Raw genomic sequence first — 27,374 nt, 5'->3', positions numbered from 1 at the left:
TTTTTTATAATTGTGCTTTTTCTTGCTCTTCTCGAGTTTAAATAGACTCGAGAAAATAAAAGAGATGAAAGCAATTGTGTAACAAAATGTGCAAAGTACAAATAAAATATCGATGAAAATGATAACAAAAATTAATTAAACAATTTTATCGAATTCTTTCTCAACTCTTTTCTACAATTCTTGTATTAATAAATATCCGATTTTTTAATTAATTTTATATTTTTAAAAACTTGTTTTTTTACTCACGACTTTTCTTCTCTATAACGATTTCGAAGCTCACATCACATAAGGCCAGTGGACGAAATGTGTATCGGTAACCCACGTGTGATAGGCCGCATGTTATTTTACGATCATTCTTCTGTATAAACGTGATCGAAGGTGGAACGATGTTTACTAAATTCAAATTGAAATACGGGCGCGGGAGGTGCGATCGCGGTATCTTCAAAGGGACCTTACACCTGGTAGGAAGTATATATACGACTTCCTTATTTCTTCTTTGTCTTATTTTTTTTTTCGCTGTCGCAAAGCGCCGTACATCAAACGCATACAACAAGCGAGGTGGAAGAAGGATAGGAAAGCGCACGCCGAGAGGAGAGAAGCTTACGAGAAGCGGTGCGTGTGCGCACAAAAAAAATGTCATAAATCTCGAAATTTTCCGTATGTCGCGCGCACATTGCACGGCAACGCCATTTAAATGTCGCGTTTATCGAATCGATAAATCAAATTTGCCAAATCAACCATCGATCGTAACACGTAGCGATCTTTCCGTGGAACTTCTTTTGTCGCATAATTAATTATTTTAAAAGATAATTTAAATAAATAAATTTATTAATTTAATACAGCGGTCCGTATAATTTCATCATAAATAAACAATGAGGAATCGATAGATAATAAGAAATAAAAGTTAAATTAAATTAAAAATTAAATCTGAAATTAAATTTTTTAGGAAAGAATTGATAATAAAAATTTCTTTAAATTAATTAATATCTTAAACAGATTTTTTTATACTTGCTTTTCCTTGTTAATAATCTCGAACACTTGTATTGCTAAATTCTAGTGACAAAATAAAATTTAATCACTGGGTGTTGACGAGCCATGACGAGTTTATATCAACATAATTTTGCACAGTGTTGAAAACGTTTAACTTTATGTGTGAGAAAAGGCATTTCTGGCGCCTCATCCTGGGATAAAGATTATGTGAGAGATTATTTCAATTTTCCTTTTTCTTATAGAAAATGAAGCGTAAAATATCGAAAAAAGAATGAAATACTGCCAGACTGGCACGTATTTGCTTCACAAAAGACACGAAGAGTTTTCTGAAAACTGTACGTGCCCGCAGAACGATTGTTTCAGAACTTGTGAATTTATGTGGACCAGTCATCCACATTCTTTTTGGTGACTCCAGAAGCTTCTTCTTTCTTTTATATTTTTACTCATTATTATCTATCCATTCATCATTTTAAATTATACAGGTCGCATGTACTATATAATAAATGAATTTATTTAAGTGATTTTTCTCTCTTAATTTGTTTAAATTATTTATCTCTCGTCCATTAATAAATAAAATCACAACAATAATTTTTGGAAAAAAATCAACTTCTCTATCTCTTAAAAGGAGGGTGTGTTTTATGATTTATGGCAATCTGTGGTGGCGTTTCTACGGTGTACATGACGACCTCTATTTAGCATGGTAAGCCGCAGGCGGCACAATGGCGACATATTAACCGTGTAGATGCCGTAAGATAGGTGTTTGATGTCACGCGATCCTTCGAGGATTCACAGTACAGAGGTGTGTATTGGTGAACGTAATAACGCGGCTACCGGTGTTGCGGCATCCTTTTTAAACTTCGCCCCGTCGTTTTCGAAACCCTGACTCGACAGATTTTTTTTTACGGCGGTTCTCTTTCCGTCAGATAGATGAGAGTGCGAACGGATATCATCTCTCTCTTGTTACCATTACCGTAATAATGATTCATTTTTATGACCGTTATACGTAGCAATTTACGCGCGAAATTATCCGCACGGGCAGAATGTGAAGATAACAGTTTAAAACTAATGCAATTAATCATTTCTCTCTTATTATTATATTGTATCCTAAGAGAACACGCATATATATTCTAGGATGTGAAGTAAATTACTTCCTTTTCCTTATAAATGAGATTCTAATTATTATTTGATTATGCAGTACGCGTAATAACTATTTTTTTTTTTTTTACACGGCAGTATCGTTGACCGCGTACTCTGTATGCAAATTAAAGACGTCGAACAGACGAAAATAAAATATTCGTTTGAGATTGACGATGTGAAATTTAACGACGTTATCGTAATTATCGGAGTCGTTGTTAAATACGCGATGGCCATTGAGTCAAACAAGCGATATTGATTATAATAAAAATAAGAATCGTCAACATAAGATTGATCAATAAATTGTCCACAAATTTAATTTAATTTTAATATTTCATCGAAACATATTAAAGCGTACAAACGAAGAGAGCACCTCTTATTATAACTATTTTCATCGCCGAAAAATTAGATTCTCTCATTATCTTTACTATCATGCTTATTAATTACATCTACATGCTGTACGTTTCCAACTTGCAATTGCATGGATCGCCCACAAATTTAATTAGACGCAACGCCACTGATTAATTTCACGTTATGTATTCATTCATGTTATTCACTCGAAATTCTTTGTATTTTCTCTCGCCTATTTGTTGGTGTTTAAATTTTACTTCATCTTTCCAGAGCATTTTTATCTTCTTGCGTGAAATTCAAGCAATAGAATTTAAGAAAATCCATGAAAAAAAGAACAAGTTTTTTTCGGCGACAAGATAATTACTGTGGAACTAAAAGTTTCCATCATCAGTAATTTTACCGTACGTGCCAATAAAGCTTTTGAGACTTGACTTAATAAGTAGAACCCATCGATATTACGAGGCAACTACCGTTCGTGATACCTGCTGGTATTCCTGAGCGACTTTATTGCCATTATTGTACACAACTCGCAAGAATTTTCCGATTGATTTCAAAATTTTCCGGGAAATGTTTCTTACTATATTTACTAATAGTTTATTGTGTCATTATATAGTTTAAATTCGAGAGTAAAAAACGATTGGAAAGGATTAAATGATTGAAAAAATAATAACTGTAAAAGAATCTCTAATTTTTGGGATAATCATGAAAAAGATTGTCAAAATATTGCAAATTATGTAAAATTAAACAAATCCGACCGAAAAGTTATAATATTACAGATAGAATTATAATTAAATTATTATAATAATTATAATATTTTATGAAAATAATTATTGTTATAAAAAATGAAAAACATTAATCCACGTTGTATTTTTCATTAATAATCATTAATAAATTGTTATTTGCACCGTCGATCTTATCACACGCACGTGAGGGTCCAGAAATAAATTCAAAACCTTGCGAGAAAGAAGAAGAAGAAAAAAAAAACAGGGCAACCTCTCCTCCGGTTTCATACACGTCCTTCCGATGGCTGGTACCGAAATTTGTCGCGGCGGTTCACGGCTATCCTTCCACCCCGCAGCTGTTTAACCAGCTGTAACGTATCACACCTTCTCCCTCGATGGCGGCCTTCCTGGGCGCGGGCGGGGCACCCGACGGAATTTTTTCACAAAAGGCACGTGTGCATCGATAATCTACTGTGCGTGACCGCCGCTTCCGTTCGATCGAGTTTCCACTCATGTGAGTTCAGCAAGTTGTATTTTTGGATGAGTTTGGAGTCATCCTTTTACAATAAATCTTTACTTATATTTTTTTAACAATGTACTTTCAATTTCTTTAATCGACAATAATCGACGATAATCGATAATTTTGGATTCTTTCTTTTTAACTGGATTTCCCATTGTGACAAGATTAGACATGACCTTCGAAATTAAAGTTTCAAGGGATCATTCTATGGGTACTCTTAAACGTCCGGTCCGGAATTTAATGCGTATCGAATGTCAATAGCAATGTATTATCATATGGTGACATATACGACGATGATGTTATTTCATCCTGGATTTTGAGTTATTGTGAAAGCAAAATGCCGTTGTAAAAAGTGAAAAAAGTATCGAAGAAAGGACATGCTTGTGGTTAGCACACTTTTTAGAAATTTAGGGCCACTAGGTTTTTGGGTTAGTGTACTAGCGGGTGGGCCGTATAATATCAGAAGGGCACGTGCCTGCTTCAATGTCAAATCTATAGAGAAAGCCCATTCGGAACCCGAGGAGGGCGCAAAAATTAACGATGGTAAGGAAAAAAGAAAGAGCACGAAGAAGGAAAGAATATGAGAAGAAATGAGATCGAGATACACACAATCGGACAAAGATTTACGTTTCTCCAACGCATGCAGTAGCGAGACAGAAAGTAATAGAAAATAGATTGGACATTACTACATGAATGTAGTTATCCTTTTGTCTGGTGATTTACGAGATTACGAGATCAGTTATTCATTTGAATGAAGAAAAAAATAGCACAAGGTCGTGCCACGCGACCTTGTACTATCGTACGAGAACAAGAAAAAAACGAGTGATAAATAATTTTTCAAGACGTCCGAAGAAATTTACTCATGGACCATTCGCGAGGCGACATTAAGATGGTTTTTAAATGTTTGAAAGTAATCTGACAAAAGTCCCACGGCATATAATACTTCAGAATAATTTTCTGTGTTTAAAAGAACGTAATTTTTTAAAAGAACTAAGAAAATATAATTTGAAAATAAGAAAAATAAGAAAAAGCAAACAAAAAGACAAGAAATTGAATAGGAAAAGAAACAAACGAAAGAGAGCATTAATTCAAATAAAATTTCATGGCTTAAAAAACCTGTGCCTTTTCTCATCTGTTTTTGTATTTTTACGCTGAAAAAGGTCATAAAATTGACCGAAACGTACGTATTTTACATAACATGTCTGTTATTTATATATATAAATTTTTGAGAAAAAAAACATTATTTTAATGCAAAAATAGCGGCAGCGTAAAGGTTAATAAAGCCCAAGTCATAAAACATGGAATAAATTGCTTGATTTTAAGTCTTATTCTCAAGATAGAAAAATTATTGTCTATATTATTGACATTTTATATTGTCGTGTTACAGTCTATCATTTGCAACATACGAGCTCAATGGCATAAATCTTGCGAGAGACGCGTCGGCGTCGACCGTAAATTAGAAAGCTATTAACGCCTAATATTGCGTCCCAATTAATTTGCCCTTGTAACTAATGCTAATATCCTGTATGACAGAGAACCGCGTGGAATCTACCAATGGGAGAACGCATATACTAGGTGTCAGTTGCTCCGTGAAATCCTCCATCAATCTACAAAATTATCCGCCATATGGCACGCTGTGAGAAATTTTCCTAATTTTTTTTTACGCGCAAGCGAAACATTTCCGGTTTAAATATACGTTTTTTGGGAAATTCTTGCATATTTCGATACGTCTATCAATTATACTAGAAAAAAATTTCTCGTATATGTGTTTACTACTATATCTTAACTTCAAAAAACCGATATTTTTATTGATTTTTTAATATCTACTTTTTATATACTTTTATAGACATTTTTTAATTGTTTAAAAATATTTGGGATTTACGTGTCGCGTTAAAATGTTAAAACGTACACATTTTCTGAATAAGAGTATCTTTTTTCTTTTTTTTATTAATTCTTGTATTTATATATACCGATTCAAGTTGCCCAAACGCAACAACGGCCACCGCTGTAGATGCAGCGATTTTTCGCTGTTCGATCCAATAAATTTCGTCTCGTTTTATTGCGGTAATTAAGACCGGGGCGTTCCACAACAAACGAATGACGTGTGCGGTAAGGGTTTAAATGAAAGGGGCGGTGGTTGAAAAACGGTTAAATGCAATTACGTCCAGCACGTAAGAGGATGCGTCCGCGAAGCCGGTTCAAAGTTCGTAGCATACGTATGAATTATGCATTCGGTGCAGCCGGGATAATCATTAGGTATCATTATCTCGAGGGGCTCTACTGTTACCATTTTCCAACTGGCACGAAATCTCTCGCGCCTCTCTCGCACCGAGGAACACCGTCGAAGGAAAAACAACGAATCCGGGCAAGCCGTTCCGGGTTCATCCATGATGGAATTGTTGCATTTTAAAATTAGTGTAGGGTAATCCTCGGCCTCATCGCACGGAAAGGCTTATCATTGCTGTATATTAGATTTTACATCAAAGCTCTCGCAAACCATAATCGACAGTGATAAAATTAATTTGTAGTAAAATTCTACATCGATATAAGTTTAGAAATATATTTTGATTTTAATTATGAATAATTAATTATGCATATATAACTAAAAAATTCTCTTCAATTCTATTAAATTTTATATACATATATTAAGAAATCACTTCGAAATAATATATGCATGTTTTGTATTATTATGAAATTTATTAAAGATTGCTATACAATGGCGGAATAATGGCACCAATCGTTCTGGGCACTTTGCTATTGAAAACGCTCGTCCATCCGTATCCTTTTATAGGACAGTCTTTTTGAAGCTTATATCTTCCTGGTCCAGGACGAATGTCTGGCGGAAGCGGTCGTACATATTCTATGTTACTATCGAAGGGATATCTTTTGAGTGTACTCGGTTTTCGCGGTGACCGAGGATCGTAATGTCCGGGTCCAGGTTCATCGGGGTCCTTGTAACACGTGCTGATATCTTGTAACATCATTCTTGTAACTGGTTTCTTCGTGAATCTTTAAGAGATTATTTTTTCATTTGAGATAGCTCTTTTTGCATTGCTTGCATTAAATTGTACATAACAATTAGAATGCATTTTTTTATATGGATCTAATCCTTTTTTACTTCTATAGATTATTTTAATACCTAGGAGTCATAGACCATTTTCCTTTAAAATAGTTGCATTTCGTCCAAAGCTTTTCCATTTCACCAGGCAATTTCCGCGGCCAATCACCGTAATCTTCTAACTTCGGATGCGTCCAATATCCTTTAATAGTAGTCTCATCTCTCGGTCCTCAAGCGAGTTTAAAGTTTATACTCGATTAAGTTTTTAAATGTATAAGCTTTATATTTGTTATATCTAAATGTTATTTGAAAATCAATATACAAGGTGTCCGGTAATTGGTAAAAAACCTGCTAATGACAGATTCTTGAAATCATTTGGGGGCGATTTTTCCTCAGCAAAAATGTCGAGACATCAATCATTTCCGTTAGAAGCGATTCGCAAACTAAACTTTTTAAAGTTAAAAAATTACCAAAACTACATTTTTCAGTTAATTTTAGATAGCGTTTACTCTAGTAGAATTTTAATTTAGATATATAATGATAAAAATTGGAAAGTTGCAAAATATAATGACGTCTCGATATTTTCGCTGAGGAAAAATCGACTCCAAATGATCTCAAGAATCTGCCGTTAACAGGTTTTTCACCAATTACCGAACACCCTGTATATTATATATATTTTAAGGAAAGATATAGATACAAAATAACATGTTCATCGGTAACAAGATTTTTCAAATTGCATTTACCCTATTTACAAAGTAAACGAAATCATGAAAAATTTAATTCAAATAATATACTTTAATTCACGAATTTTAGAAAAATATTATTTTAATACCGGTAAAAAGATCGTAAGGTCCTCTTTTGCCCGTGACTTTTTCGAGAAAAGTTTGTAGCGACTCTGGATGCTTTACGCTGTACCTATTATGTGAAAATAGAGTCTTTTTCTTAAAAATCGAATCGAAACATGAAAAGACGTAGTTTAGAAGAACGCTATTACATTTAACGACTTTCCTCTTTTTACCTATTACAAGGTAGAGACCAACTTTTTCTAGTTTCTCGGAATCTAGGTATTAGACCATCAAATTCAAAAGAAGGTATACAAGAATGACCTTTCAGCCTCTTCTGGTCCAAGTAGTAATAAGGATTGTGTGTTCGAAGCGTGTATCCTTGAAGAAATTGTCGATCAAAGATGAGCAAAAATTATGAAGAAATACTATCGCTTCAAAAAGAAATTGACTATTCACATTAACACAAAAATGATTGCTAATCAAAAGTTTGATAATTTGATTTTAATACAATCAGTGATGTATAAAAATAGAAGCATATTCGAAAGAAAGTCTATTTTTTAATCTATATTAACTTGATTTTTGATTATTCTTTAAAAAAGCCCTTTTATTTACCTGGACCAGGCGTGGTAGATTTATAACTCGGTTCAAATCGCGGAACGGTACCAAAAGCGACGTCCATTTGCAAACTCTTACAAGGTATCATCAAAATATTTTTTGGCCAACGAATTATTTCATAACTTCCAGGTCCACCTTCGGTCCTCGTTAAGCTCTTTTGGGCCGCGATTTCCTTCGTCAACTTGTAACCCATCGTGGCAGAGAACTCTTTCGTTTCTTGTTGCCTTTTCCAACTGCATATCGCAATTTTTCTTCTTTATTTTTTTAACTTTTTTCAGAAATTTTCTCGCGATATCCCGAAATAAATTAAGTTTTTTACCTAATAGCTCCGGATTTGCGATCGATTAACTGAGGATTGTAAGAACCTACAGCTGGTGAAGTTGTTAATAATTTTAATTTAGGATGCAAGCCCAAATTGGTGTGCTGTTTCGATCCACTATTAAAGGGCGGATGTGACCTCTTTTTTCGTGGTATCAGACATTGACAACGCCATTTATAGCAACAACGACATAACCGGAAGCTTTTAGTTTCGTACTTTTGTGGCATTTTTTATCTTTAAGTATATTGTAAATTATTTAAATTATAAAATGTCTGTTAAAAGTTTAAAGAAATAAATAAATGTGAATATAATGTAAGAGAATGTTTTACGTATAACGTATATTACTACCTTAATTTATAAATTCTTCTATAAATAAATCTTTATATTTTCATGTCCTTTCACAAAAAAATCTTTTTTATTGTGAAATTTAGGTAGAAAGCGAAAATTTCAGGTTAACAAAAGTACAAACTGTGTAACAACGTTCAGATGGCATCGATAAGATATTTAATTAATAATAATCAATAATATATTATATATATTTCAAGCAAAGATATAGATACAAAATAACATATGTATATCGATAACAAGATTTTTCAAATTGCATCTACCCTCTATTTATAAAGTAAACGAAATCATGAAAAATGTAATTCATATAATATACTTTAATTCACGAATTTTAGAAAAATATTATTTTAAGCGGTAAAAAGATCGTAAGGTCCTCTTTTACCCGCCTGTCTTTTTCGAGAAAAGTTTGCAGTGACTCCGCGGATGCTTTTACCTATTATGAAAAAATAGATTTTTTTTTCAATAATGTTTTATAAATTTCAAATAATTAATGCATATATAAATTATCATTGAAAATGATGAAGAATCAAAAATGTATGATTAGCTTATAAAAATTATTAATTACGTAACAGAAGACTGAATTAACATATGTCGATATTTTAGAAATTTAAAATAATCTGAATAATTTCTCTCTAAATCCATAATTTCTTATATTTTAATCTATATTCTTTGAAGAAAAATGTCTTTAATTTTTTAAAATTTAACGTGATATTCACGCGATAAAAATTAGCTTTGTCTATAGTTAATTCGAATCTGCGGTCGGACTGTATGAATTACTTCTTGCCCTGCCATTCAGAACAAAGTTTCTGACAGCAACTTGGCGTACGCAGGTGGCGCCTCGTGTAAGAGGACAGCTGTTTACGAGGCACGAGGCCGTTCATTCTTGGTTAAAGAACCTGTTCGTAAAGTCGTAAAATTGACTTCATTGACATGTGGAGTCGAAGGTGTTTCCCTCGGAGAGCACCGAGACGACGGCTGCTCGTGCAGCCAGTTACCGCCTAAATAAACTCGATTAATCGCGATGATGTAACAGCCAAAAAATCCCAAATCTACACCACAGTTTGCGCGAATAATAACGCGCATCGTGTGTGAAGTAAATACGTGTTGTTAAAATAAATATGTGTTACGTAGTTTTGTTTGGACTTTTATCCATAAAGACCTAAAGACTTGTTTTTTTCGAGAATTAAAATATATCTGTCAACATTAAAGAATTTGTCTAATGTTTTATATGTTAATTTAAAAAAAATGGCTCTAGAAATGTTAACAGAAAAAAATAGGATTTTTGTATGAAAGATAAATAAAAATATAATTGAGATATATTATTTATACAAAGTGTAACGATAACATTTTTCAAGTGAAAGTTATGTATAAAGTTATTTATGAGGCATTGTCTGTATAGAATATACAGAATTGTATATTTTTTAGTTACCATTAAAGTGCTATTGTGTGTTGTATTTTTGAATATTCAAAGCTAACAACATAATTACTTATTGTAAGGAAGTGGTATATACTCGATAAGGTATATACTCTACTAATAAGGGGGGATAATTTCAATTCAAACTTTTAAGTCTTCTGTTTATTCTCTATACATCTCACTCAAGAAAAATGGCTATACTAAAGATGTTAAAACGCATTATGTGCAAAAATATTGCAACAAGTGGCTCAAGACTTGTGGGCATTATGGGACCCCTAACAATCCCACCGTTGCAGATCGCAACCCTATATTATTTCTGGCAAGATTATTCAAGAGTCGTGGATAAACGATATTGCTCTTGTTCATGCTGGGACACTGTATTTAAAGGTACAAAGTTTTGAAATAATTGTATGAATATTTTTTGAACACTACAATGTTTTTATAGAAAATTACAGATTAATTTTTCTGTTGCAGGTTCATATGAATCAGGCATCGCTCCCTACAAGCATATGTACTTTAATGCCACCTCAAATATGTTGAAAATATGGATGCTTGTAGTCATTGGAGTGATTGCATTTTATGAAACAATGAAACACTTGGCAAGACTAGCAATCAAGCAGAGACTCAGACAGTCCATGATGCTTCTCTTTTCAACCGCTCTGTTCTCCAACTATTATTCATGGTGGGTTTACATTAATTACTGGAACGACGATTTCTACTCCCAATGGTATCACCAATTGTTCTTCTCCGTCACCGAGTTGATATCCACCGCCTGGGTCGTTCATTTGGCAGATAAAAAAAATGCTATAACTCACAGAAAGGCTTTTGGTATAGCTGCAATAGCCCTTTTGCACATTATGGCTGGTGGATGGGATCAGTTTTTCGTGAATGTTGTCAGAGGAGAGGGCCACGCGCACCAAGTAAGAATCCGCAAATAATTAATAATTAAAATAATGCAAGAAAAATGTCTCATAACAAACGTCTTGCAGGTCATACGCGATCTGGGGTTCATGATTCCGGATATTCTCCACGTGGCTGTTCCATTGTGGATGATTAAATGGGAGAGCGTTTATAATATCCATCTTCCCAATTCTTTAGCGTACATGTCAAGTATCGTCGTAATCGGATTATGCATTTGGTCATTTTTATTGTAATCCGATAATATTGAGAAGAGCGTATCGCTAGTGGATAGCAATTTTTACTTAATCCCATTCTTCCTGAATACAAGAATGGATTTGGGATTAATTTACTATGTTCTTCCTGAGAAAGTAGAATTTTACTGAAACGTTTGACTCGGTCTAACGTAAACACCAAGTCTTTTCATCTCTGCGATAAGATCGATTGTTATCGTAATGATATGCATTTTATTAACATTACAAACATGTCCCATAATTGTTGTTAAAGAATGTGTTCTGAAAGCAATTTGACTGAGCCTGAGTTAGGTGCCTTTAAATTATCATGCTCTCTTATTGCTTTATTCTGTACCTTATTGTATTTATACAACTTTTTATACAACTCGATTTGATTTATTTATGAAATATTTATTTATGATAAATTAATTACTTATTTATATTTCTAGCAAGTCTTTATACGAGATTTGCGAACGATAAAAGCCATATTAAATATAACCGAACTTTGTTGATATTGAAATCATCAAAATGTAGGATTCGTTATAAACTGCGGTAGCGTTTAAAGTTACTATAAATAAATTTAGGTATTGTGCACTGCGGACATATCACGTAGATAATTTATATGAAAAAGATGTTACATCTTGACAGACAAGATTGTACAACTTACAAGCAGTGCTAACCAAAATTAGTATCCCATAATTCTCATAGAAATTATAATGCTTATAAAGTGCCTACACATAATATGTTATATTTATATGATTATTGTTAACTATGGCGATAAACAATTGCGAGTAAAAGCAATTTTCGCATATTTTAACGGCAAATATTGAAAAAGAGAGAGAAAGGTGCTTCAAAATTATTGATTTACTACAGAAAAAATGAGATAATAATTCAATTTGCGAATGTTGTAATATATAATAAAAACACGTTGATTTTACTTTTTAATCTGATAAATAATTAGAAACACATTTTCTTCGATTTTTATAATGAAATCTGATGATTTATGTGCAATGTTATCTATTTATGCAGTAGGTATATGTACATCCTGATGGAAAATGATTAGTGAGGGCAGCTTACATCAACCAAAGCATCAAAACTAATTTTATTATTATAACGTATTTATCGTAGGATATGTTTCGCTATAAAGCATTCCCGAAAAATATTTGAGTAGGAGTACGTACTCGCGTACATTTTATCTAATTCTAGAGAGACGTATAAAATTGTAGCATACATAAAGTAAGATATAGATCTCGTCTTATAAAAAGACAAAATAGTATTATGACGTGTAGAATATACTATTGTGTTAAATGGTCTAACAATTGTTAATTTAAGAATTTGATTCTGATAATATTTTGTTATCGAATACGAAATGAAAAAAAGAACGAGAGAGAAATAAAAACTATTACTTGTGCAAAAATATGTCGGTGATTAATAACAATGAGAATACAATAAAGCGGCCTAATTTCCAGTGTTGCTCAATTATTTCTGACACCCTTGCAATTATGTATTTATATATATATATGCATAAATTTTTCCGCGAATCTTTTTCATCGAATTATTCCGTAAAGATTTTTAATCCACGAGATAGATTCGGATAAGATATTCGGAGAGAAATGCAAAAATAAGAAAGTCTGCTTGTTTTATATGTTGCACATATATGACTTTAGGTGCTTATTGGTCCCAGTAGACACCGTCGTCGAACTTTATGTTCTCTACGCGTGTAACTTTATGCGTCTGTGTAGAAAACATTGACGTGTGCGCGCGTTTGACGCATTTGCGGGTGTGTGGCTTTCTTAAAGTTGCGTAGCGTGAGCTACGAAAAATCACACGATTGTGAGGGCACCTTAAACAACCCGCCGTGAGGGGGCTAAAGCGCAGGCCCCGAATCGATCCTCCATCCCCTCGGGAGCGACGCGTCCGCGAAGAGCAACCCCCGGCCGACGACTCTGTTGTCGACCCAACAACAGTTCAAAACCACCCGAGAACATCGCGGCAAACATGGCGTTGGATTTTGCAGCCACGTACAAGGTCCTGGTGCTGGGCGACTCCAACGTCGGCAAGACCTGCATCGTGCATCGCTACTGCGACGAACGGTACTACGACACTTACATCTCGACGATAGGTGAGATACCCATCCGCAAGTATATAATCGCTTACCTGGCTACCTGACGATGACCGTCTCCGAATTGTGCGGGCCGTGACTCAAGCCTCGTTTCCTCGGCTGATGATTCATTGTTAAATAACTCCCGTGACATGTCTTGGTATTAAGTTTTTAACTGCCTTCTCCTGGAACAAATATAAATCACACTTTTATTCCGTACGAGTACGATAACCGCGTACAGGTTTTGTATGTCATTGACACAGGTAGCCGTTAATTAACCGTTAGCTATTATTATATAGTGAGGTCACATATATTCCCGATATCTTTTACACATTGTCACAGAAAGAATACACAAATGTTAAAAAAGTTGCTCAATTTATTTCTTAGGTACAAATGTCTTATATATAATTTCAGGTATTGATATTTTTGGAATAATGTAATAATGAAAAGTAAATTATCTTTCAACCTGTACATTTAATCGTTTTTTATTTCTAGAAGACACTGTTCCCATTGTATAATAAAATAGTATTATTTAATTTTAAATCTACCGTTAATCGATATGTGTATTTATTCTGTAAAATATATATATTGAATTGACATCGATCAGCTGATTATCCGTCCCGATTTTGCGATGCATCTTTCTAATTTTAAATTTCGAATGAAGCATATCTGTACGACACACAATCTTTTCGATATGTATACATTATCAAAGTACGATATAATGATAGCACTGCAAAGATTATTTTTGTTTGTTCACAAAAATACTTAATAAAGTTCACTTTGAATTATTCGAGTTGATTATCCATTAAAAATAATTTAATAAAGTTTTAATTATACTACTTGCACGCGAATAACACATGAAATTCTTGCGTGTAAATTGCCACGATAGCCGTCTAATTAGCGATAGCATCTAATAATTTTGTGTTGCAAACGTAATTGAGGTATCACAGTGCCTTGTTTTTATATTTAAGCATTAGAATTTTGCTCAATTTTAAATGTTTTGAAAATATTATATAATACGAATATAATGATAGAAGAAATAATAAATGTGTGTCTGCAGGTATCGATTTCAAACAAAAGATTATTAATCTAGACGGAACGCCAATTAAATTACAAATTTGGTGAGTACTAATCGATACCTTTTCGCAAGTACTCGATAATTAAAATAATTAGTCACGATTAGCGCCAATATATGTTTAGAAATAAATCAATAAAGAAGCAAAAATTTTCTTTTACACTCAAACAAATCCATTTTATTCCACGAACTTCAAAAATCATAATCTTGCATGTAAAACGAAATTTTGTATATAAACGAGGATATAAAGTAGCAGAAAGTACATATGTCTGTGAATGTATCTTTTTTTTTGAAGGGATACTGCCGGCCAAGAACGATTTCGAACTTTAACAACGGCGTATTATCGTGGCGCTATGGGTATTCTATTGATGTATGATGTCACTAGTTTGGAGAGTTTCAACCATCTGTCTTACTGGCTGCGAAATATTCAAGAAGTAAGAAATCGAAATCAAGTCTAAACATAGAACATTACGCGACCGAGAATAAATGCGCGCTGTATTAATTTTTAAATGATTGCGTTTATTAAAAAGAGAGTTTAATGTCTAGAAAATTATTAAAAATGCTAAAAAAATGTTTCAATAAAATGCGAATTTTTTAAAATGGAGTGGTTGATAAATTAAGAATCCGTGCGACAATAGAAAAATTGTTTGTCTGACGAAAATACTTAAAGTAAATTTATATTTTAAAGTCGCAATTTACAAAAAGACTGCTGCATCTTTCATGAAAAGAATGTTTCTTCAACCGATGATTCAAAGTTATTTGCATGCAATAGAAATATCGTACATATGGAAACGTGAATCATAAGCAATTCCATCGTTTATCTCGATAGAATGCGTCACCGGACGTAGTAAAAGTTTTGGCAGCGAACAAGTGCGATGCGACCGCGCATCGCGCCGTGGATGCCGAGAGAGGCCAGAAGATTGCCGAAAATTTCGATATGCCCTTCTTCGAGGTATCGTGCAAGGAAAATATCAATATCGAGGAAGCTTTTCTCACGCTAGCCAGAAGAATACGGGAGCAACGGGGCCGCCGAGTAAGATTTATTGACAATTTTATTTGTTATTTTAACTATAAAGAATCTTCTCTACTGCATATTGCTTTGTACATAAAAAATAAAAAAGAAAACAAATTTTTAATATAATTTAAACTTATATTAAAATTTAATATAAATAATATACATTTTTTAATATAAATTAAATAATATTATTATCAGAAACATTAAGTATAAGTATAATAATAAGTAAATATATTATATTAAGTATATATTATACAAGAGATTTTTGAGTAGAAAATTCTTCTTGAAATATACACATCACAATAGAGAAGATTCCAATAATCGTAAAATGATTCAACGACAATAAGCTCTTTTCTAAGCAGAATGAACAATTGCCATTGTTGCAGGCCAGTCTGTTCGAAGCTTCCGAGAGAGAAGGTGCAGACAGTATTATTAAGGCACAGTCACCGTCTCAGCAGGGTGACGCCTGGAGATGCACCTGTTAGTTCTGGTTTTCATCGAAGGTCTATTCGATTGGAGACTTCGACGGCAGCCAGGTATTAAACCCGGATGCATAGCATTTTGTTCACGTATCTTGCATTAAAAGGGACGCCAGTTTCTATACCTGTACGTAAGCAAAGGCGATCAACGATCAATCGCCGAATGGGGATCGACCTGGAAGCGAGAATGGTGTTTGTATACCTTACGTGGGCAAATTACCCGGGCAAGTGTTCACGATACTATTACCACCATCCTGCAATAATCGCAACGGATATTATAGATATTATCTCGTAAACTATGCACCCTCTATTACACACGAGAGCCAAATATGTAACGAAATGAAACGGATGATCCACTACGATCGTGGATAAATCAAACGCGTCATCATTACATCACGAAACATCACGATACGTCGTTCGACGTAAACTCTCATGAATCATTCGGACACATACACACGTACATAATACACATTGCAATTAAGTTCGAGCCACATTTGCGAAATTGTCGCAAGGTTTATCTATGCGATTATACGTCGTAGATGTCTACTTATAGAGATATGAGTCACGTTCGCGTTAATATAAAGACTTGGCAAAACACTCGGAATGCCTGAACGCATCGAGGAAAACGCGAGAACGAACAAATCTGATTGATGACGGGCCGGTTTCATCGATTAACTTACAAACGAATGAATTGAAATATGATTTTTGTTCCACGCGAGTTTGACGTAAATTCGAAAGCGCGTGATACGTCAAGAAAAATCAGCTGAGAGAGAAAAGACTATATAATACAGCTGATGAGCATTATATGAAACAGAATCGATCTAAGGATTAAGAGATTCCAAGATTTTGTTTTATGGACAAATTTCGTATAATCTCTATGTTAATTGTATAGCGATTTGTATAGATTTGGACGCGAAGAGTTGAATATCAGACAGTTTAGAAATGTTCGATTTACATTGACTTGGCGTATCGATAAGGCCTAACTGAAAGGAAACATCCTCTCGATGCTACTAAGGCGACATTTTTGCAGTAATCGACGTATTACTATTATTAGTATGTCTACGCGAAAAAGACATCATCAAGCGCATTGTGATTACTGTCTGAAAACGACATTACTATATGAGACTTGCGATTACCACTGTTGTCTCTTGACGAGGACCAGGGCCCTTTCTTTACGGAAGGACTTGCGCGATTATGTCGGGATCATTTTGATGCACAGATGCCAAAGTTCGCAAAATAAGCGTTTCTTTATACGTTGCGAGCATATAGCAAATATTGACAAGCAAGCTAGGAAAACAATAGCATTTTTAATATTAAAGCATGTGAATATAATCTTTCTTTGAATAACATATAATTCAAATGTGAAAAGATTTTAAGAAGAATTCGACGCAAATAATAAAAATCGAGTTTTGATCTAATCTCAAAATTATAAAGATATTTCACTTTGGCAAAGATAAAAGTAAAAGCACGAGTCTTGGTGGGAAATATTGAAAAAAAAAAGTATTCTCTGATCTTAATATATAATATGTTTAATCAAGTGTATCGCAGAGATTCCTTAAAAGAGGAGGTGAAATTAATTATTTCTACATTTGTAAAAAAAAAAAAATTATTTCTCTCTCTTTCTGCCTTAAATAAAAATAACATAGCGTAAGAGCGTGCTATTTATATATATATATATATATATATATATATATATATATATATATATTAAAAAACCGCCGTGTTATTTCTATATTCGTGTTCATTAAAAACAATATTTTCAGAAACTGAAGTGAAACAAAATCTCGAAACGAGGCCAAATCGATATCGACAAGAGCACTTGACATCTGTATATCAAACCTTTCATATCGATGTGTACGTGATAACCACGCTTAATTGATTCGCTTTGATAATCATAATTGAGCACATTTTCGACGATCTACCTTATGTTCGATGTGAATGGTGTTTTTTCACCAATGCAATACATTCTGCTATAGAATGTCGGAGCACCAATTCTGTTTCGTATAAAAAAAAAAATAAAAGAGGAGCACTCTATAGCATCCTTAATAGCATTTTTTCACAGGCCGTTAATGCGGTCAGAAGGGAGGATTAAGGCCGCGAAAGATTAGATTAACTAACCATGTAACACTGCTACAAAATACGCGCACGTTTCAACGCGGATCGTAAATTATATTTGCGCGGAATTAAATTAACAGAACCTTATAATTTCAAAAAGATCGAGAAAGAGCGTTATATAAATACATTAATCGATTTTCGATCGAGTCATCAAATTTCTCGATTTTGGATTTATAGATATATGTATTTTTTGTACGACACTTTTTTTACTTGCGAGACAGATTTATTGAACTTGTGTTATAGTTAATGTAGAATTGAAGGATTAATCGGATAAAGATTGATCAAAAATGTAGTATAATTAAGAATACATATTCGATATATATGTATATAATTGTTTTAATAATGGGAGACACAGGAAAGTGAATTATACAGCTCTTTTTATTTAAGATCTGATTTTACTTTTTTAATTCTATTTTTTATATTGTTTAGTTTTTAAAGCTATTAATATTTATTTTTTTAATATTAATTTATGATATAGAAAAACGCACAATCTTTTCTAATAAACGTAAAAATCGTCCTCGCTCTTTTGACGAGATCATTTTAATCATTCGCACTTCTCGTTTACGCTGACAGAAAGACAAAAGCCTTTATTGTGCCTATCAATTATTAAGAAGAGAGATAAAAAAAAAGGAAAAAAAAGATATAAGAAAAATCGTATGAAATCGCTTTATGATCGATCGAAATAAATTATAAGTTGGTTAATTATAAGACGATATTGGTGCTCCTCGATCGAAGTTCCAATTAAACTCTCACTTCAGCAACGTCTCTGAGGACTTTGTACATTAGGGATCACATGAGAATCGACGGATACTTTGGTGATACTTTTTTTTTCTTTTTTCTTTTAGTCTCGAAAATCAAGTCTCTCGTCTGTTATATCGAACCGCGATTTTCACCGTGATTTCTGATTTATATATACAATACAATAATCGCTGCCTTTCACCGCCAATTTCATAGCAGCATTCACGTTCATTGCAATTCGAAATTGCATTGCGAGTGGCAATCCCGTACTATTACTAACGGTATATCGTTCTGGCGATGCAATATTAATCTCAGTAAAATTTTGCGAAAACCTAGTTTTTCGCACGCTTGTCAGCATGTTTGCGAATTGCATCGCGACAGTTGATCGAATCTAAAGAGCGCTCAACGAGAAGTGCATTATATCTGTCGCGATCGATCGACGTCGCAGCGATGATGCTGATGAAAAAAAGAAAACGAGATTATTTCACGAATTGCGCTCGTTAACGAATTAGCGATCGCATGATACGATTTGTTTTTTTTTTTTTTTTTTTTAGCCATATCCTAAACGTAATAGTTATGGCATAGACTTTGTACGACGATTTGCAAGACGATATATACTAAAAATATATAAATATATATATATACATATATATATATTATATATACATATATATATTATATATATATATATATATATATATATATATACATAATGGTATATATATTTGTTGCTTTTATATATTTATAAATCGCGGCATATTTGTATAAAAACACTATGGAATTCAATTATCTTGCCTGCTAAGCAGCATGCGCGCTTTTTAATTAATAGCGCACGGTTTCCCAAACTAAATGTGGACGAGAATTGAATTTTTCAGTGCTCTGCTCATTTTTCACAGTTCTGAAATATAGCGCGGCATATAAAAACAACGAAATTAAAATATTTCTGCCATTTTTAATGAGAGATTCCATTGCAACTTTAAATTTCTTTCAAATAAAATTGAATCGACAAATTTAAATATTTTAACTCAACTGTGAAAGTTTGAAATAAATGTCTATATTTTATATTGTTATTTGATGGACCAATATATGATTTTTTAAAGTTTGGGAAACCTTGAATTAGCGGAATTTAGATACGAGAGAGAAATCAGGATGTTGAGTGAGCTCTGTTCTCGTCAACTCACCTTTTTTAGATGCGCGTGATTTGTCAGGGTTGTTGTCAATTTTTGTTTCGTAGACCGTCTGTGTGGCGAGAAAAAGTCCCCGTATATTTCAATATTATTCTCGATCCCCTCCTGAAAGAAAAATGTATTTATTTCAGTCAAAAATAATAAAGTACAAAATGATACAAAAAAGAAACCAAATAGATTTTTGACGTAATGATCGATTGTCGTAAAATCAGCTGCGTAAAATCATATTCTATAGAATTTATTGATTAATATGCAAATGTACGGGTGTTTGTTTCTCGCAAAAAAATATGAGAAAGGAATATTAATAGTAAAAAAAAAAAAAGGAAAGTCAATTTGCAAAACACGGTGTCGCCCACGTGGACGGTAGAGTCGCTTGTATGAATTTTTCTTTTAAGGGACGCTGGTTCGTTTGCCTTTATCGCGCAAAGTGCTTGATTTCTCATCCGAAGCTGGCCTTCGGCTGAAAAGTCTTCTCTCAAAGAGAATTTTTTATACGACTTAGTTGATGCCTGCCACGTATGTGCCCGCGCGAGCAGCGCTGTAACTAGTATTATTTTTATATCGTGAGTGCAATTTTTTATTATTTATTTCTATCATCATCCTCTTCTTGAGATTCAAAGTTCTTTCGCTTTGTATTCGCGCAGATCTTTGTAACTTTCGCTTAGATTTATAATTTCTTTATGTCATAAATTCCTTTCTAGAGAATTCAGTTTTATAAATTTTTAGAATCTAGATTATACAATATTGTAGTTATATATTTAATTTTATTTTATTATATACTATATTTATATTTAATAGATTCTAGTTACGGCTCTGCAAATATTCTTAGCTCTCGATTTTCAACGATCTTGCGATTTTCAACGATACAATGAAAGTTTCTCGATAGGAATCATCAGCTATGTTTTCGTTACAAACTCTGTTAAGATATATAGAGATAGAATATGGATTGATCGGGCAAAAAGTTCTGGTTGCCAAATTTTTCAGTAATGCGTCACAAAATAAGACAATCTTTACTATAAAGTGTTTTGGAACTTGTTATATTGATGCTTGAATTTAATTAAATTTAAAGTTTAATTTTTTTTATTTTATGCAATACGTAATTTGTTTTTTAATTTTGTAGAAAAACATTTCCAAGCACGAGGAAACATTTTGTCCGATCACGGAGAAGATAATAGCAAAGATGTTAAATGTATGACATACCGACACAGCTTTTACAATATTTTATTTGTCATTACGTCACCTCACTCTCAATAACGAGCATCATGTTATGTAATTTAATTCCACTTTCGCGATCAATTATCTAAATGTGTAAGTGTATAAGTTTTTAAGTTTGTAGAAACAACTTGTTTTAGCTCGATGTCTGAATCAATAATATAAATAAAAATACACACTTTTTACCTATGACATGTGCACTTTCTTTTCATAAGCAACGTAAAAATAATCCAAGAGACACGATGCATTAAAAAATACAACTGTAAAAATTGAATTCTTTTAATCAACATCTACTGTTAAAGCAGAATAATAATTAAAAATACAAACAAGAATTATTGATGTTTCAGAAAAATAAAAGGAAGAAAGTTATTTTTATAATTCTTCTCACGTGCGTTACATGTTTCAAGTGTGTCACACGAATTGCGTCTGTAACCGCAAACGTCGCGAAATACATATCGAAATAGTCTCTGATATTTGCCGTGTGTTGCCAATATGTGATAGTCTTCGGTGATAAGACGTGAACGATTACCGGAGTGAATCAGCGGACTTGAAGAGATAGAGAAGACGACATGCACCGTTTTCCAGCTGAACGCTCACGTTGAATCGCACACCGATACACATCAGAAAGCTGGGACGCTTCTGTCTTCTGGTTGACAGGTATGTACGTGCAGGCATTGTGTCGCCGGTGGTTTCTTTGTTCGAAAGTGGATCAAGCCTTATTGTGAGTCTGCACGCTGTCACGTTGACGAGATGATCGACACGAGTCAGCGGATTATCACGTTCGCAAAGTTGCGTCTATAAATATACAGAATGTGCAAATAATCGCGCGTCATTTGACGTTTGAAATCGTAATTATGTATATTAATAATGGGGAGATTAAAGGGAGAAATCGCAATCAATAATCGACATAAAGTAATATTAATATATATATATATATATATATATATATATATATATATAATAAACATGATAAATATAAATAAAATATAATAAATATAACATAATATATAAATATAAATATAATATATAAATAGTCAGAAAAATTTAAAAACGAGTGTGTTTAATGAAAAAAAAAAAAATTTTTAAAGTAATGTTTTAATTTTTTGAATATCCTTTCTAAACTATCAATCAGATATCGCGCGGGATTTCTCTGTTTGCAAAATGGTAGCAATACAGAATATACGATACATATGATGAAGCACGTGTGTGTTTTGCATCGTGACATCGTGACACGCATTACGATACGCGTCCATTCAAACGGGTGGGTCTCACGCACAGATGAGCGAGAGACGCGTTCCGCGCAAGCGCACAAAAGACGTTTGAATAAATTTGTTCAAACGTCGAGAAAACTTACGTACGTACGAACGAAAGTGAAAGCTCTTCCAACACCGAAGGTTCCTTCCTTGAATCTCGACTCAAAATCAAACCACTATTTCACTGTAAAATCAAAAAAACAAACCTTTTCGATTCTATAAAAAAAAATCGCACACTAGGATCTGCAAAACGCGGCCAGCGGCCACTGGCCACTTATGTGCTCCATCCAATCTGACGGCCTTAGTTTACAGTTCTCACGACAGGTGGCGCGCGCATGCGCAGCGCTCTGGCCGGAGATCGCCACACCGAGCGCAAGATGGTGGAGGTGACAGATATGGGGAGCTGTCAATCGTACCCGGGATCCGCCTAAGTTCTGAGCCACGCGTTCGCATCGCATTGGGTTACGATGAAACGCACGTACGCGAAATTCGCTCGGGCCTATCCGTACAGAAACGCATCGAGACAGTACGACGAGAACGCACGACCATCCACCTTAAACGCACATCGCGTCGTGACTCGTACGTAGATATACACACACGTCGTGCGAGTGTGTCAGGTTGGTCGCGTGCGACCTGCTTTTCTTCACGCGAACTCTCTCACATAGTTCCTCGACTCAGCTTTCGCCAAGTATCGTTTCTTTTCGCGCGTTGGTGGACCGTGTCCGTGACCATCGGCCAGGAATCCGATCGAACCCGTCGCATAGTGAGGTGCAAGTGTACTGTTGTTTGCCCGTAGGTATAATTTGTGTGGTGTTTGAGCATGGAACTGCAGCCGGTGACAGCGTTGTCGAGCGTGTCGAGCGTGGAAGTGCCACCGATGGAGGCGTTAGTAGAATATAATTATGTCGCGCAAGAGGACGATGAGTTGACGCTGAAGAAGGGTGACATCATCACCGAGATTAAGATGATGCTCGGTGGATGGTGGGAGGGCACCCTGAGGGACAAGCGCGGCATGTTTCCTGACAATTTCGTTAGGGTATTGTATATTGAATCGCGAATTTATAATTTTTATGTATATTTTATGTATCTATTTTAACGCAAAAATATCCAATGTACAGGTACTCGAGCCTTCCACCACTGGTAATGGGACTAGTGGCAGCAGTAGCAGCGAGACTGTGAATAATACAAAATCTGATGAAGTTACATTGAGAAATGGATCTGGTAGACGATTTTGCAAGGTCCTCTTCAGTTATGATCCTTGCAATGAGGATGAGTTAACTTTAGTACCGCAAGACTTGATAGAATTCTTAGGAGAGGTAGAAGAAGGATGGTGGAGAGGTCGTCTCAAAGGTAGAGTCGGTGTATTTCCTTCAAACTTTGTTTCTTCACCTGCTCCAGAAGAACAAGAGAGGCACAAAGAGCGAGACAAGAAGGAATTGTGCAGAGTACTCTTCCCTTATGATGCCGCTAATGAAGATGAACTTACTTTGGTTGAGGGAGATGTAATAACACTTTTATCTAAGGATGCGCCGGACAAGGTTTGAAATTAGTCTGATCAATATTAATGAATTTATGAATAAGATTAATTGCTATAGATTATAATATAAAAAAAAATAATGATTTATATAGGGTTGGTGGAAAGGAGAATTAAGAGGACAAGTGGGTTTATTCCCTGACAATTTTGTAGAGGCGATTGGTGCGAAGAATGAATCCCAGGAACAAGAATCCGAGTGGCATAAAACATCGGTTAGCGCAAAGTCAAGTGCTAGACATTCTTATCAAGTAAAAAAAATTGAGAAAGCACACATTAGAAAAAGTCTGGACACCAGGAATGTACATTCAAGTAATATATCAGGTAAAAAATACAACTGTCTTTGTATCAGAGTGACATTTCTATGTCATGTAATGTACGTAACAAGCGAATTTCGCGTTCCATCAGATCATTTCCCCGCCATAGATACTACCACTAAAAAGAGACTATCGACATTGTCAATGTTGCCGCCAATGTCGTTGACGGCTACCGGAAGCGGAGGCAGTGATAAGAAAGCAGCCGGCAGCCATTCGATTATATCAAGCTTGAAACGCTTCGTGAGCGACGTGGGGAATAATAACGGTGTTGATAACACGACGAGTACCACTTCCGAATGTCGTGAGGAATTGGATGGCGTAGAGCGAGGGGAGGGTGCACCACTTTCGCATTTGACAGCTTCTCGCGCTAAAGCGCCTCGGCGACGTCCACCTTCGTCGCAACATCTGCGTCATCATGCCGCTGGATCCACCAGCGTAAGCGCTTCGACACTTCCAGTACTTCCCTCTTTTGTTCCCACTCTGGTACTAAAAAAAATAATATACATTGATTAAATAATTTTATTTACTAATTTTACAAAAATCTTAATTATCTTTATAATTTGTACAGGATAACTTGTCTAATGGACGTACTGAAACAACGTTGGAACAAATACCGGATGAAGAAACGGACGGGCTTGCAGTGAAAGCTAGAAGAAAAGCACCATGGGTAATGTATCATACAATATATCGTTTGAAATAAAATTATAAAAAGGATTTGCTACACGAGATCGCTGTTTCAATCTTATTGTTATTAATAATTTTAATAACTAATATTAATTATATTTATACTAATCTTATTGTTATAATACTAATTAATATTATGCATATATAGGTCGAGGAATTGAAAATGAGTCAAATGGAAAGGAGAAAAACCGCCGCAGATCGAATCGATAAGATGGAAGTCAAAAAAGAACAAAATATCACACGGTATACATCAAGTTTTTAACGAAATCTGTCATTTATTTCACGAATATGTACAAATGTATATATATATGACAAGTATTGTTTTATCTGATAGATTAATGACGCAAGGAAATGCGTCGGATTCCACTAACAACCCGGATATCGATATCATTATCGATGTCATCGTTGACAACACACAGAAAGATAAAAGTCCTAAAGCCGTTACAAGCCCGCACCACACTGACCATAGCTCTGGCGCACCATCCGGACAACCGGCCTATGTTCCATATGCTCTCTACAGCAAGCTATTGGAAAGGGTAAATATCAAGATAATTCAGACTATTAAATTTTCATATCGGTACGTTGCATGAAAACGTGTGATATTAATTTAAATTGTTTGAACAAGGTCGCCGCGTTAGAAGAGAAACAAGCAGCATTGCAGGTGACAGTTGGGCAGCTCTCCGAACAGCTTATACCTCTTCTCGCAAACGCGTCGGTTAACAGCAAAGTATAAGAGGTGACAGAAAGGAAAATCGATAATAGATTTATCTGCCCATAGTATCACTGTGTTGTTTTCTCATTATGCACTAATGAGAAGGAGACTAATACTAGCGTAATGTTTATTATTCTACTGTTGTTACATATATATATTTATTCATTTGGTAGCATTCATTTATTGTTTGCTCCATCGATGCAATATTCAATTCATGAGAGCCGGTTGAAAAAGACACACGCAACATTCCATATGACATTCTTCGCTTATAAAAGTATTTCTTTTTAGTCTGATTTTTAATAATTTAACAGATCTCATTATAACTGCCGGAATTTATCACAATCTTGATAATCATAGCTGTTTTACAAATGCCTATATAACAGCTACTTTCGCAAGCCCCGTATAACAGCTATTTTCCTCGTAAACTCACGAATCACACATATCAAAACACTTAAAATCTGCAATGTATATTTGCACATATTCTAGATTCTTATGACGTGAGCCTTTTCCATATTATTAGTAGCAGGAGAAAACTTGCGAAAGTCCCTAAAAAAAGAAAAAAAAAAGCGCAAGTGTCCTTCCAAGTGTGCCCGTGCTTTTCCTTTATCAATTTGAATGTTATTTATTTGTTTTACATTACTTATTTCATACATTTATTTTGATAGAATTTAATAGAATTACGAAAAGATTAAGTATTTTAATTTTACCATCGAATAATGAAAATTATATAAAAAAAGATATAAAAGTACTTAAATCTTAATAGGCCGTAAGAATATATGTGATTCTTTTTTTATTCAACGAACAGTTGCCTCGCGATAATTGTGTGATGATTTGTGTAGTAAGTCTCTTCGGTAATCTGAGTGCCAATGTAAAGCATTTTATTCACTGTATTTCCAGAATGCCTCATTCTATGTTAAGTGATTCTCGTTCATTTTTTACGAGTAACATCACCGAATTACGGACAAGTGTGGATCCGTATGAGCCTAATTCGACGTTTTTGTCGAGCCATTTATTTTTATCTGTTTAGTGAAATGTATTTTATTCTAAGAGGAAGTGGAATATGTCTTTGTGACGGTGATAACACGATATGAAATTTCGTAGTATATTATATTGTACATGTAGGAGAATGAGGCAGCGAGAAATTCATAAAAGACTTTGGTTCTGTCCTAATTATGAAAGTATTATAGAGCAGGACTAAAAACAATTAGACATGCACTAGTCCGTTTTAAAGACAGCTTAACAGTTTTGTTCGATATAACCATAAATCATGTTGAAGATGAAAAAAAAGTTTTTATTTTTTTATACAAAAATAACATTTTAAGTAAATGCTGGGTAAAAATAATGAAATGATTATATATAGATATATAAGGAAAAATAAGAGACATTTAATTTTTTTTATATCAGTATTTTTTCTACAAAATATTTTAATTAATAATAGGGCGGACTAAACAGTTTTCTCTAAGATTGCAAACAGATTTTATTTTTATGTATATATATATATACATAAAAATAAAATCTGTTTGCAATCTTAGAGAAAAGACATATGCATATATATATATGCATATGTCTGCT

General features: G+C 34.1%; 4 protein-coding genes and 1 long non-coding RNA gene across 12 annotated transcripts; 3 read left to right on the top strand and 2 right to left on the bottom strand.

Annotated features, from left to right (window-relative positions):
* Positions 1 to 5,457: 5,457 nt before the first annotated feature.
* Positions 5,458 to 8,824, bottom strand: LOC140672519 (ciliary microtubule-associated protein 2). The gene is made up of 5 exons (XM_072904736.1): positions 8,173 to 8,824; positions 7,794 to 7,938; positions 7,608 to 7,690; positions 6,857 to 7,004; positions 5,458 to 6,726 (listed from the first exon to the last, which is right to left on the bottom strand). The coding sequence occupies exons 1-5, from the start codon at positions 8,366 to 8,368 to the stop codon at positions 6,417 to 6,419; spliced, it is 882 nt and encodes a 293-aa protein (XP_072760837.1). The 5' UTR covers positions 8,369 to 8,824; the 3' UTR covers positions 5,458 to 6,416.
* An 848-nt stretch (positions 8,825 to 9,672) lies between these two features.
* LOC140672223 (uncharacterized) lies at positions 9,673 to 12,861 on the top strand. The gene is made up of 3 exons (XM_072904167.1): positions 9,673 to 10,640; positions 10,728 to 11,173; positions 11,243 to 12,861. The coding sequence occupies exons 1-3, from the start codon at positions 10,445 to 10,447 to the stop codon at positions 11,405 to 11,407; spliced, it is 807 nt and encodes a 268-aa protein (XP_072760268.1). The 5' UTR covers positions 9,673 to 10,444; the 3' UTR covers positions 11,408 to 12,861.
* Positions 12,862 to 13,120: 259 nt separating this feature from the next.
* On the top strand, positions 13,121 to 23,441 carry LOC140672224 (ras-related protein Rab-8A-like). Of its 3 annotated transcripts, none has more exons than XM_072904169.1 (6): positions 13,121 to 13,505; positions 14,545 to 14,605; positions 14,855 to 14,993; positions 15,389 to 15,592; positions 15,961 to 16,110; positions 23,355 to 23,441. In XM_072904169.1, the coding sequence occupies exons 1-5, from the start codon at positions 13,382 to 13,384 to the stop codon at positions 16,057 to 16,059; spliced, it is 627 nt and encodes a 208-aa protein (XP_072760270.1). In that variant the 5' UTR covers positions 13,121 to 13,381; the 3' UTR covers positions 16,060 to 16,110; positions 23,355 to 23,441. The 3 variants fall into 3 exon arrangements, with proteins under 3 accessions (XP_072760270.1, XP_072760271.1, XP_072760269.1); XM_072904170.1 differs by lacking the exon at positions 23,355 to 23,441 and adding an exon at positions 21,653 to 21,840; XM_072904168.1 differs by lacking the exon at positions 23,355 to 23,441 and adding an exon at positions 21,214 to 21,497.
* On the bottom strand, positions 19,964 to 22,848 carry LOC140672225 (uncharacterized). 4 transcript variants are annotated; one of them, XR_012047865.1, is made up of 3 exons: positions 22,765 to 22,848; positions 21,835 to 22,100; positions 19,964 to 20,198 (listed from the first exon to the last, which is right to left on the bottom strand). It is a non-coding gene; the product is annotated as an uncharacterized lncRNA (long non-coding RNA). The 4 variants fall into 4 exon arrangements; XR_012047864.1 differs by having other exon boundaries at positions 22,660 to 22,794; XR_012047863.1 differs by lacking the exon at positions 22,765 to 22,848 and adding an exon at positions 22,664 to 22,763.
* LOC140672222 (uncharacterized) lies at positions 23,379 to 27,266 on the top strand. Of its 3 annotated transcripts, none has more exons than XM_072904164.1 (8): positions 23,379 to 23,594; positions 23,677 to 24,096; positions 24,188 to 24,413; positions 24,516 to 24,889; positions 24,975 to 25,073; positions 25,239 to 25,333; positions 25,425 to 25,626; positions 25,716 to 27,266. In XM_072904164.1, the coding sequence occupies exons 1-8, from the start codon at positions 23,379 to 23,381 to the stop codon at positions 25,821 to 25,823; spliced, it is 1,740 nt and encodes a 579-aa protein (XP_072760265.1). In that variant the 3' UTR covers positions 25,824 to 27,266. The 3 variants fall into 3 exon arrangements, with proteins under 3 accessions (XP_072760265.1, XP_072760267.1, XP_072760264.1); XM_072904166.1 differs by having other exon boundaries at positions 24,498 to 24,841; XM_072904163.1 differs by having other exon boundaries at positions 24,498 to 24,889.
* Positions 27,267 to 27,374: the final 108 nt, after the last annotated feature.

Source organism: Anoplolepis gracilipes, chromosome 13 (genome assembly GCF_047496725.1).
Source record: "Anoplolepis gracilipes chromosome 13, ASM4749672v1, whole genome shotgun sequence".
Classification (NCBI taxonomy): Eukaryota; Metazoa; Arthropoda; class Insecta; order Hymenoptera; family Formicidae; genus Anoplolepis; species Anoplolepis gracilipes.
The sequence above is the reverse complement of the archived record's forward strand: the minus strand, read 5'-3'. Positions and strand labels throughout refer to the sequence as shown.